The sequence below is a fragment of the Micromys minutus genome (assembly GCF_963924665.1).
Source record: "Micromys minutus genome assembly, chromosome: 16".
NCBI lineage: Eukaryota > Metazoa > Chordata > Mammalia > Rodentia > Muridae > Micromys > Micromys minutus.
Window position 1 is genome coordinate 11,161,725 of NC_137985.1, and position 12,413 is coordinate 11,174,137.

At 42.7% G+C, this 12,413-nt stretch overlaps 1 protein-coding gene across 1 annotated transcript in view; it reads left to right on the forward strand.

The window, feature by feature from the left end:
• MRE11 (MRE11 homolog, double strand break repair nuclease) overlaps positions 1 to 12,413 on the forward strand; it is a 45,598-nt gene that overhangs the window by 8,094 nt on the left and 25,091 nt on the right. The window contains exons 5-10 of the mRNA XM_080930394.1: positions 1,646 to 1,733; positions 2,883 to 3,024; positions 4,985 to 5,099; positions 6,720 to 6,905; positions 8,930 to 9,101; positions 12,289 to 12,369. Coding sequence (XP_080786520.1) covers positions 1,646 to 1,733; positions 2,883 to 3,024; positions 4,985 to 5,099; positions 6,720 to 6,905; positions 8,930 to 9,101; positions 12,289 to 12,369 — 784 coding nt within the window. The remainder of the gene's footprint in view (positions 1 to 1,645; positions 1,734 to 2,882; positions 3,025 to 4,984; positions 5,100 to 6,719; positions 6,906 to 8,929; positions 9,102 to 12,288; positions 12,370 to 12,413) is intronic.

Here is a 12,413-nt window from a genome sequence, read left to right on the forward strand (position 1 = left end):
GTCTATCTACTGGAGGTAGAGATTCTTCGAGTTACCTTTCCCTAATGTTGGGCATTTTTTAATCTTTTACTCTCTTTTTGGATATGAGCACTACCTTTACTTCATCTCTCTGCAGTGCATTCTGGTTAATTTCTTCTGGTTTCCCTAGGTCATACAGGAAAAATGAACACACAGAAGGGAGATTCTGAAAGAAAACTGGGTTGGCAAAGATCAAGTAGCCTGATCAGATTATGAGTAATTTAAAGTGTGGCTCATGAATTTTGGCAGAGAGGTGGAGGAGACTAGGCTCTCCAAAGAGAGCCTCACGTCACAGGCTGTGAGTCTTGTGGGGAAATAGCTACTATTCACTGAGAGTTATACAAGAAATTGATTAAATATTAAATAAAGAAAATCTGTGTGTGGTGGCTTTGTAAAAGCACCCATTTCTTTCCTTGGTGTAACAGGTGAACTCTTTTGAAGGTTTTAAATCTTAGAGGTCTGTTAACTTCCTAGTTACCAGCTATCCACAAATTCATACAAACTACTTGTGGTTTGAATTTATGTGAGATGTCATGTACAAAACCTGGGAACTGGGAAAAATATTGATACATTTGTCTTTTTAAAAATAAATATCGTTATGGCAAAGGAATCCTGAAACAAACTTAAAAGTCATAGTTCACTAAGGAAGAGTACATACAGCTCAGCACAAATTAAGGCTGAATTTCCAGTGACTCTTCCCTTCAAGTTGATTTAAAAATCCATTAGTTTATAAAATGTGAGTGAAGTACGTAGTGTACAGAAATGGAAGTAACCCTGATGCCTATCAGAGCAGCTGCCTCATTTGTAAGGCATCAGATGAATGGAGACGGAAGTGCTTTCCTCCTAGACACTGGTAGACACTTCTCAGTGCACATTACAGTTACCTAAGACTGCCAGGTGTCTGTGCCCAGTCTCCATGCCAACTGGTGAGTTTCTTAGAGCATGGTTTTAGCATTGGTATTTCTTAAAAGACTCCCAGCTAATTAGAATTTGTAGTGAGAATTCAGAGCCACTGGTGCTGATTTAAAGGGTTGATAATAACCATGCTGCTGAGGTTGTGAGAAATGACATGTCCTTACTTGGAAAACAATACCAGAGAGAGTCTAAACAGTAGGAACCTACCTAAGCTCTGTACAGCATCCATACTCTAGAACTCATGCAACTGACAAAAACTCAGAGGAGCTCTGTGTAGAAAGATTTCAAAATAGATTAAGCAGGGGCAGAAAGCCATATTGTTCTAAAAAGAATGTGCTTTTTTTCATATGTGTATAGATAAATTTTGGACAGACATGATAGAAATGGCTCACCCCACTGTCGCTGAGAAGTGCATGTGGTGGCAGTGGAGCTGGCGATGGGCTGTGAAACATGGTGTTTCAGATTCCAACATGCATAGATCCTTATACAAAGGGTTAAAATTGAGAGGCCTGGTAACTTCTATATAATTCATATGCTTTAAGATACTTTCCAACTTTTTAATTTAACTGAGTTTATTTTCAGCACTGAGCTGGGGTTGTCTGCAGATACGGGTTTGTAGCTGCCTAGTGCACTAATTACCTCTTGGAAGGAAAGTTTTGGGGAAGCAGCTTTTATCTCTTACAGAAACTTTCACTCTTTGTTTCCTTTTAAGGTTTCCATGGGTGAACTACCAGGATGGCAATCTCAACATTTCCATTCCAGTGTTTAGTATCCACGGCAACCATGATGATCCCACAGGGGTAATTATGATTCTGTTGGAATCTTAAAAATGACATTGAATTTATCAGTGCAAGGCATCTACCCTCTTTCTAGTAATTGGCTGTCAAATTGAGCCATGAATTCAAACTAATTTATTTTCATTTATGGTTTCATATTGCTTTGTTGGTCTGTTTGTTTTGAATATGGAGTAAGCATTCTTACATGAGAGTCTTGTCATTTCTTTTCAATACTGAGGGTAGAGAGGAGGGTCTGACACATGTCAGGTGACAACTCTACCATCCTCAGCACTGGTTCCCCTTTTTATTTTGAGACAAGATCTCATTGATCTCAGGCTGACCTTGAGCTTGTGATTCTGGCTCAGCCTAGAAGGACCTGGGATTCCAGCCCCTGATACAGGGCCTGCTGGAGCCTCCCTTTTCTCTCACTGGAATTTGCTAACTGAGTTGCTGGGAGTAGAGAGATTACCCACGCAGTGACATAGTGCTCCTCAGCTTACTTACTCCTGGATTCTCATTGTAAAAAAACGGCTTTTTTAAAAAAAAATCTAGAGCCAATCATTTTATTCCCTTTTTGATATGGAAGCAAGACTGGCAATATGTTTGTGTCTTCTTCTGTCATTGTAGGTCATTAATTTAATTTATGGTCATGTACCCCTCAAAACAAAAAACCCAACCAAAGAACCATTTTATAAGAGACCTACTTTACAGTACAAAGCTCTGGTTTCACAGCTGAGTTTGTGTAGTGTTTATTGGCCAGGACATCATGTTAGTGATGAGGGTCTAGCTATGCAGCTGCTGTGGGTGATAGAAGTTAGAAGAAGGCACAGCCTCTTCAACCTTGGGATTTAGTTTTGAGAATACACTGTCATGATCTGTTTTTGTAATTACAAGTTGTATGTCCTTAATCTAAAATTATTAAGTTAAAAGTGCTACAAAATCTTAAAGTTGAGACTCAGAAGTTTTTGGCTTTAGATTCTGTTTGGTTTTGGGTTTTCACCGTGGGGTTCTCACCTGGTAAGATCTGCACAGACGTTCTAAAGTCAAAAAAACCCAAATTCTGAAAACACTTTGATCCTAAGTTTTGTAAGGCACACTGTGTGCAGGGTGTGCTGCTCATCTAGAGCACTCATTTCTGCGGACACACTCATGCTCTTTGACACTTTAACACAGGCAGATGCCCTCTGTGCCCTGGATGTCTTAAGCTGTGCTGGGTTTGTGAATCACTTTGGAAGGTCAATGTCTGTGGAGAAGGTGGACATTAGTCCGGTCCTGCTGCAGAAAGGAAGCACAAGACTCGCGCTGTACGGCTTAGGTAGGTGACGACCCAGGTCAGATGTGACTTCTTGGTCCTTGTCAGTGGACAGGTGTGTATGGGGTTGGCAAATGCAGTGATAGAGATAGTTTGCACCCGTTGGGCTTCCAACGGGGGCGGGTGGGTGGGGGATGGACAGATCTGATCATTTCTTATTGATTTCTATAAAAGATGGTGGAATTATCTGGTAAAAAATGTTCTTACTCTTTATACATAATGGCAGTTCTAGTAGAGAAACAAAAACCAAGCAAACAGAAACTTGGCTTGGTTTCTACTCACTGTTTTGGACCTTTTCTTCAAAGTCACACTCTCAAAGCTGGATGACGGACATGCAGACTAGTTAGCCCATCTGCACTTCGGTGTTGTAGACCGTCTATGAGCGTTCAGAGCATCCGATCCAGTACAGCCTTTGTATTTGTGAGACACTAGACATGAGAGACAGAGGAAGACCTATCAACAGATTGCACATGTTAACCTTACGTTTGCTACTTACCTGTGTCAGTGTGACCTGGTTATTTCTGTATCTCTGCACTAGTAACCACAGTATGTACCTGTTCTACAACTGACACCTTACAGTTAGAGCAGATTCAGAAATGGACTTTGTCCTGGCTGTGCTCTTATGTACTTGTAACCTCAGCACTGTGGTGGTGAAGAGGGGAGAATCCTTGGGGTTCACTGGGCATCAGTGTAGTGAAATCAGGAATCAAGGTCATTTCTGCCCTCCCCCACCTGCTTCTGGACACTTCATTGTGTTCATTTTCTGTTTTCCATTTCTTTTGTTTGTTTAGTTTGTTTGTTCTTTGGGTTTCTTTGAGTCAGGGTCTTACTCTTGCCCTTGCTGTCCTAGAACTCACTATGTAAACCAGGCTGGCCTCAAACCCACCTTCCTCTGCTTCCCAAGTGGATTAAAGGCCTGGGCCGGCTATGTTTTATATTTCTTTAGTGGTTTTTTTTTTTTTTTTTTTTTTTTTTTTTTTTTTTTTTTTTGGTAGACCTTATTGTACATGAATGAAAAACTTTAAAAATTCTGTATATTTTGTGTCTCAAGTACGTTTGAGGCTAGATATCATGTGTAAAGCCATTGTGCTCGTGTCTGAATTAAGATAGAAGGAGACAGTTCAAGTGTCTGCAGTCTGATATGTCTCCAGAAAAATGGCTTGCTCTCTTACTTCTGAACTGTGTCTTGGCTGTTGTCTGGGGCACCCACCCCTGTTCAGTGATCCATTTGCCTCCCATGCTATCTCATCTTGTTCTGTCCCCCTTAACCGGTGTCTGCTCTCTCCTAAACCCAAAGCTTTCTGATCACCAAGTTCTCTGAGCCCTCAGACTTCCTGGAATCCTGCCTCTACCTTCTGCCTTCAGTGAAGCCCGTCTGAAACCTGCTGTCCCTGTGTCCCTCACAGTTCTCACACCTGAGGGTGTTGGGGCAGAAGTGGGGAGTCACTGTTCCCCCCACACCCACAGTTTGGTATCTCCACATACTCAGCTCCAAGGAAGCCACTGCCATTGTGGGATGCCCATTAAATCACTAAAAAGTATATGTAATAGTGTTATACTTTAAAATACAGTTTAAAAGCCTCATGCTTTTTAAATGTCCATTATTTCTGTACCTGTTACTGGTATATCACAGTTGAAAAGCACATTTATTTAACTGGCGAAGGGATGAGGGATGATGTTACTAGACATAGTAGTGGGATGTACCATCGGAGAGTCCTCTATTTCTCCTTATATGTTATCCTGGTTTTCAAAGTGGAAAGTATTTTTTAATGCAGCTGAGTACTGTTGTGCATAAATCTGGGACATTTGTTAATAGACACCATTTATACAAGTGTTTCCAGAATTCAGGTATATAGCTGAACAGGAAAATATACTTTTGAGAAATGCATTATTTAGTAAAACCCTATTTACCTTTTAAATCCACAGGAAAGCAGTTTTAAAATCATGTCGTGTCTCTCCACAGGGTCCATTCCAGACGAAAGGCTCTATCGGATGTTTGTCAATAAAAAAGTAACCATGTTGAGACCAAGGGAAGATGAGAACTCATGGTTTAACTTATTTGTGATTCATCAGAACAGGTAAAAGTACTCTGAAAATGTTTAACTGGAGCACTGAGGTTCCAGGCCTTTACTAAAGGCCTGACTCCTTCACCATCACCAGGACAGATTCCAGTGGGGCTGTCTGTTTTGTGTGACTTCAGGCTTAACCTGGTTCACAGTATTAATACTTATATGAACAGATGTTTGTTTGGCATGGGTGAGACATGAAAGTCACCGAACAGACACTGATGCAGCAGAGTAGAATGTCACCATCCATCTGTTCCTCAGATCTCTCAGAAACATTAACCATTCCATGTCCTTCACTGTGTGGCTGTGCTATCCAAAGAAGGTGCTTAGTATACTAGGAATCACTGTGTGTGTGTTAGAGACAGCAAGTTTTTAATACCACATTACTGAATTTCATCCTTCCCAGTGCTTAGAAGTGTTACTGATTTTTACAGATCTGTACTTGTATTTTTCTCTTGTCAATGAGCATTTCATTTCCAATTTTTTGCTCTTAATTTTTTTTGCTTTAACTGCATTTATTTTATGCTGAATTTATTCCCGTGTCATGAGCTTTTGCTTCTTCAGTTTCTTCTGGGATATCTTTTTCTTCTGTGCAACCTCCTCTTCTGGCTTTGGAACAGTGTGTTCCTTCTCAGTGAGGATCATCTCAATGTGGCAGGGGGAGCTCATGTATGGATTAATCCTGCCATGAGCTCTGTAGGTTCATCTGCGCATCTTCGGTGCCTTGTTCACCTGGATGTGTTCAATGACTAGAGAATCTACATCTACACACATCTGTTGTTATTATATCTGTAAGTTCTGGGAAACCTAGCTCAGTTGGATGTGTGTACTCAGCCTTTGTGGTTTACAGTATTTTACTTCTGTATGATGACCAGCACAAGAAGGGAGAAGACTTTTAGTGACGAAGACTTTTGTGCAGCATCCTTACCCTTTTCTTCCTGAAAAGACTGTGTGCTCTGTGAAGGCACAGTGGCACTGTACAGTGTTTCAGTGTGCCCTCCTTTTCCTCACACATGTCATGAGAAACACATAGGCCTGCTGCTCCCCTGAACTCACCGTCCATTTTCTCTGAGCTCTTCAGTTTAGCCACGTCTTGCTGTTCTGTGACTCCACAGAGCCTATTCTCTGTGCAGTTCACGCTTGCCCTTCTTCCCTGTGGGGCACTCTTCTGTCATATGGACCTTGTGCTAATTCTAAAAGCTTTCAGCTGAATTTACTGTGTCTCAGTGTACTGAAAACTTTAAATGGCCACTTTATTTCTATTTTTAATCAATAGAAGAAACATGTTAAAGTCACTGGAAACATTTAGGAGTTTGTTATTTTATCATGAAGTTTATATTTAACCCGTTATTCTTCCTTTTGGGGTTTTCTTGTGGTTCACTTGGGGATTTGAGGTGGACCTGCTCGTGTTCAATTCTGCTGTCTCCTTACAGTGCACACCTGGAGGCTTCCTGCCTCCTGCCGCGCCTCTGGCCTTACTGTGTCCTGCAAGTTTGTAAGGCTGTGCTTTGGAATTTTATACAATCACCAACCCTTAGGCAGTTTCTGACAAGAATGGAAAAAAAAGATTTGTGGAGATTTAGATTTCCCCTGCTCTCTGAACTTATGTTCTGCTTTTAAATCTTGGTATAGGAGTAAACACGGAAATACCAACTTCATCCCAGAGCAGTTTTTGGATGACTTCATTGACCTCGTTATCTGGGGCCATGAACATGAATGTAAAATTGCCCCGACCAAAAATGAACAGCAGCTCTTCTATGTGTGTCAGCCTGGAAGCTCGGTGGTAACGTCCCTTTCCCCTGGAGAAGTTGTGAAGAAGTGAGTGCTAACACAGTCTAAGTCGGCTTTTCAGAAACCCATACTGATGCTGTTGGCAGCAGAGGACAGCTTGCTTAGATTTCATTTCCGTGTGTGTGTGTGTGTGTGTGTGTGTGTGTGTGTGTGTGTGTGTGTGTGTGTGTGAGAGAGAGAGAGAGAGAGAGAGAGAGAGAGACAGAGACAGAGACAGAGACAGACAGAGACAGAGAGAGAGAGGTGTGAGGATACACACATGCTATGGGAAGGTCTGAAGACAGCTTTGTGGAATCAAGTCTCTCCTTCCACTTTGCCTGGGTTCTGGAATCAAAGGCTTGCAGGCAAGTGTGTAACCTGTAACCCGCTGAGCCATCTCACCTGCCCTGTGGTTACTTTGTGTGGGGGACTTGGTTGTTGTGGTCACTCTGTTTTAAGGTTGGTTGGCTGGTTTTGCTTTCACTTTAATTGTCTTATTTATTCCTAGGCAAGTAAAAAAATGAAAAGCAAAACAAATGCTACTTTAAGAGAGGAGTACAAATATCTGTAGTTCACTTTGAAATACATCCAAAAGCTAAAGTGGAAGGTGATAGGGACGGGTGTGTAGGTGGCTGAGTAGATAATTTCATAAATACTTCACCGTAGCATCTGGGAATTGGGTAAAATGGGCTCCCTGCTAATGTTCTAACTTTGCTGCACATCCATTTTTTTTTCATCATAAAATAGGAGAAAAGGTTTTTCTGTAAATTCATTATCTTGAATAGTTTCTGTTCAGCTTGTCTGGATGTGGTATTGCTCAGTTATTGAGGGAGAACAGGGTTGAACCAGTTAATTGCCAAGATCTTTTCTAGCCCCTTCTCATTTCCTCTTTTCTGTGACAGGGAGCCCAAGGGTGACTGACCACCACAGAGAGCAGTCATGTAAGCCACATGGTCTCAGTCTACTTACAGAGCTGTAGTTACAGCCATTTGGGGTAAAACTTCCCAGTTGAGCTTTGGCTCAGGACCCTTGTAGAAATGATCCTGAGTTCACTTCTCTCAGCCTCACGGGGCTGCTCTCCTAGAATTTCCACTCAGCTGTGAGAAGATTTAAATCTGGACAGCTTAAATGGCTGGTGACAAGCTCTTTTAGAGGTGTCATGGCACCAGAGGTCTGACGTGGCTCACTCATGTTTGGCAGGGTACTAAGGCCATGGCTATACCGACAGGCTCAAGCCTTTTTACTGAGAGAGTGTTTGTGGTTGTTGGTGATTTTGCTTCCTTTTAGGAAAATTCAAGACTCACATTTAAAAATAAATTTCAGATTAGCTACTATGTAGACATTTACAAAGTTTGCAAAGTATTAGCAGATTCCCATGGTAACTTAGTTGAGTGTTTTCTAGTTATAAATGTACTATTGTAGCATATTTAATTTCTTTTGTGTCCATATTAGGAGATGGCATTTAAAATGGTGTCTCACCGTGTAGCCTAGGCTGGTCTTGAACTCATGGTTCTTCTTCCTTTGCCCCCACATGCTAGGATCAAAGAGTGTGGTACCAGGCCTAGCTTTCCAATTCATTTAAGTTGTTGACATCTTGTGATCTGGGTCTGCTCATGTCCTAGAGGTTATGGTACCGACAAGTACGAAGCATGGCAGTGGGGTGTGTGCTTGTGGGGTTTTCTCTGGTTCTGTAATGAGCTGCATAGCATTCGTTATACTGTAGTCAGGGCTGTCTCCTTGTGAGACTATTTGCTCAGATAGGAGACATGGAGGAGCTCATTTCATTCTTAGGAAGAATATTTGCTGCTTTTTACTATTAAAAAATTAAAATTAAATTGGCAGAAACATCTATTTTTAAAACAGTATTGCTTTATAAGCAGATATTTTATAAGAATTAAGAAAAAATGGAGCCTTTTATTTAAGGCAGGGCCCTAGCTAGCCTCTAATTTGTTTTCCTCCTGCCTCAGTTTCACAGACATGTGCCCTCAAGCCTTGTTGATAGCTTTCAATATGTTGTTCATTTTCCTTGAGGATGTCTGCTTTATGTCTGAGCTCTTGCTTCCTCTGTGCAGACATGTAGGCTTGCTGCGCATTAAAGGGAGAAAGATGAACATGCAGAAGCTGCCTCTCCGCACAGTGCGACAGTTCTTCATGGAAGATGTGGTTCTGGCTAACCACCCAAGCCTCTTCAACCCCGACAATCCTAAGGTGACCCAGGCCATCCAGAGCTTCTGTTTGGAGAAGGTAACTGTTTCCAAAAGCAGCAGTGAGGTCTGCTTTGTTTGACATATCACTGCCTCTCGGTTACAGGGCTGAGCAGAGTAAAGGGGAACCGTCTGTGTTTATTGCTCAAAAAGCTGCAGTACCACTGGTGCTCAGGAAATGAGTTCATGCTTTATTTATTTATTTAGATAGAATTATTTACTAATTAAATTTGTTCTTTGACAATTTCATACACACACATGTATAGATTCATCCATCCATCCATCCATCCATCTTCTCTACCTTCTTCCCTTGACCACCTATGGAGTCTTTTCCACATTCACGTCTTTGTTTTGTGACTCACTGAGTTTAAACAGGGTCATCTCTGGGCCGCTGGTTGGAACTAATTGGTGCTGGTGAACTCACCATCAGTGAGTACATAACTGAAGATGACTGCCCCTCCCAAAGCCATCTGACTACTGGTCTTGTGCCAGACCTCTGCAACCTTTTCAGTTTGTGACTCCAGTGTCTGTGTCATGCCCAGGTGACACTTCTCAGCCATTCTTACCTTCTCAGTATCCCCGAGCCTGTCTTAGACTGTTAGGGCAGAGTATTCAACTGCAAAGACTTCGTAAATAGAAGAATGCTGGATATAGAGAAGTCATCAGTTAACTCTCCTAGAACTTCTTTTAAAGAACACACATCGGATTTCCTTACTTGCACCTGCGTTTGATAATAGCTCACCTTCCTTGTGAAAGCAGATTCCGACTTTGGAGATGTGAGGACACTGTGGTCCTGCACCTCTAATTTTCATTACACATTCCTCCTACCCTAAAATCTACTCTAAATAAATCCTAGCCCCCTTTCTGGTGTAGACTGTTGCCACTGCTCAGCCTCCGAGGAGGTCCTGCTGTGTCTGGCTGCACATTTTTATCATACAGGCTGTAGCTTGATAGCCATGATTGCTGACATCATTCAGTCTGCAGTCTGCCAGCTCTGGCTTTACATCTTATTCCCCGTCACGTCACGTAGGAAGTGAGGGTGGACTGACTGCTTTTGTGAGCTCTGACCCACGTCATCTAATTCATTCACAGTGCTTGTGTGTGGACAGGCTCCACCTCCCACGTTCTGTCTTCCTCTGTTCCCTCCTCCTCTCTCCTTGTTGTCATGGTTTCCAGGAATTGAATCTTGGGCTTTCCAGATGCTACGCAATTTCTCTACCATTAAGTGAGTGCCTCAGCCTCCTAATCCATGTTCTCCACCACAAGCTGCTCCTTAGATTACACAACAGGTGGTTGTCACTGATGAAGGAGCAACAAGTGGCTTTCATGGCTGAAAAGCTTTAGTGTGTGCATGTTCCAAGGCGACTGGCATCACAGACTCAGGCTTACTAGGGTTATAGGCTTGTCTCTCTGTTTTCATGGCCAGCCCCCTTCTGCCAGCTCTTTGTTTTCTTGTTTCTCTTCACTATCAGGAAGGTGTTCGCTGTGGCCCAGATGCATACATTGTCTTTGTAGCTGAAAAAACTGTTATTCCCACTAGCTCCAAATATCCCTGAATAGCTTTATTGGTGACATTCCCTGAAGTCAGACAGGTAGGAAATCTCTGTGTTGATTTTTTTATGATGTATCCACAGCAGCCAGCCCAGGGTTTCTCAGCCTTGACACAGTTAGCATTTTGACTGTAATTCTCTGCTGCGGAGCAGTTGGGGTTCTGTGCTTTACAGGATATTTTGCAATCCCCCCGGCCTCTGTCCACTAAATGCCAGCAGCTCCCTGTCTTAGTCAGGGTATACTATTGCTGTGGTGGACACTGCAGCCAAAACCAGCCTGGGACGGGGCAAGAGGCTTATTTATCTTGTATTTCTTGAATCACAATCTTTTTGGGAAGCTAAGACAGGAATTGAAATCAAGCAGGAACGTGGAGGCAGGAGCTGATGCAGAGGCCGTGGAGGAGGCTTGCTTGCTAAGTCTTCTTTCCTGGAGAACCCATGACCATACCCTAGGGTGGCAGTGCCCACAATGGGCTGGGCCATCCTGGCTAGTCACTAAGAAATGCCCTGTAGCCTAGATCTAATGGATGCATTTTCTCACGTGACGTTCCCTCTTCTCAGATGACTCTAGCTGTGTCAAGCTGGTGTAAAAACTAGCCAGCATAATCCTTTTCCCTACAGTCACCATAAGACAGGCTGTGAACTGCATTCCTGTAATCCCAGTACTTGGCAGGTGGAGGCAGGCAGATCCAGGCAGCATTATAAAATCTCACACTTCCTCATATTAGCAAAGAGCTGCAGCCATTAGGAAGATGTGCTGGAAATACAATCTGCCTTCTTGGACCTTAGCGCTTGTCTTAGTCAGGGTTTCTATTCTTGTACAAATCATCATACAAGAAGCAAGTTGGGGAGGAAAGGGTTTATTGAGCTTACACTTCCACATTGCTGTTCATCACCAGAGGAAGTCAGGACTGGAACCCAAGCAGATCAGGAAGCAGGAGCTGATGCAGAGGCCATGGAGGGATGTCACTTACTGGCTTGCTTCCCCTGGCTTGCTCAGTTTGCTTTCTTATAGAACCCAGGTCTACCAGCCCAGGGATGGCAGCACCCACAATGATCTGGGCCCTCCCCTCTTGATTACTAGTTGAGAAAATGTCTTACAGCTGGATCTCATGGAGGCATTTTCTCAACTGAGGATCCTTTCTCTGTGATAACTCCAGCTTGTGTCAAGTTGACACAAACCCAGCCAGTACAGCGCTCACAGGGACAATGTAGAATAAATGTTTTTGTTTTGGGATCTCTCTAAGATTTTATAAGCTTGCTCTGGTACAGCATTATCACATTGAAGACATTCATTTTGTTTACTTGAGCTTTTCCAAGGTAAACAATTCAAGCTCCTATAGATTCCTGCAGAGTCTACTTGACACCACTGAAAAACTCCATTTATTCAGTTTAAAGTTATGGTGGGGAACCCATGTTGGAACTTGAGTAGAAAATTGGAGCCGAGTCAGCATTGTAGATTTTCTTGTGAAGGAGTTATAGGGATTGACAAATTACCGAGAACATTTGTAAAAGAAAACTGTTAAGGGAGGAAATTGATGGGAGCACCACACGCCTTAACAGATGCAGTCAGCAAGATGGGGAGGCGCTGTGGCTGAGGCGCTCTGCAGAACTCGGCAGTAATATAAACTGTCAGCCAGTTTACAGAGTTTAATTCTGTGGCATTTCTATTTCAAGATTGAAGAAATGCTTGACAATGCTGAGCGGGAACGGCTGGAGAATCCTCAGCAGCCAGAGAAGCCTCTTATCCGACTACGGGTAAGTCCTGTGTGCATTAGTCAGCCCTTGTTAGTTTTGATAAT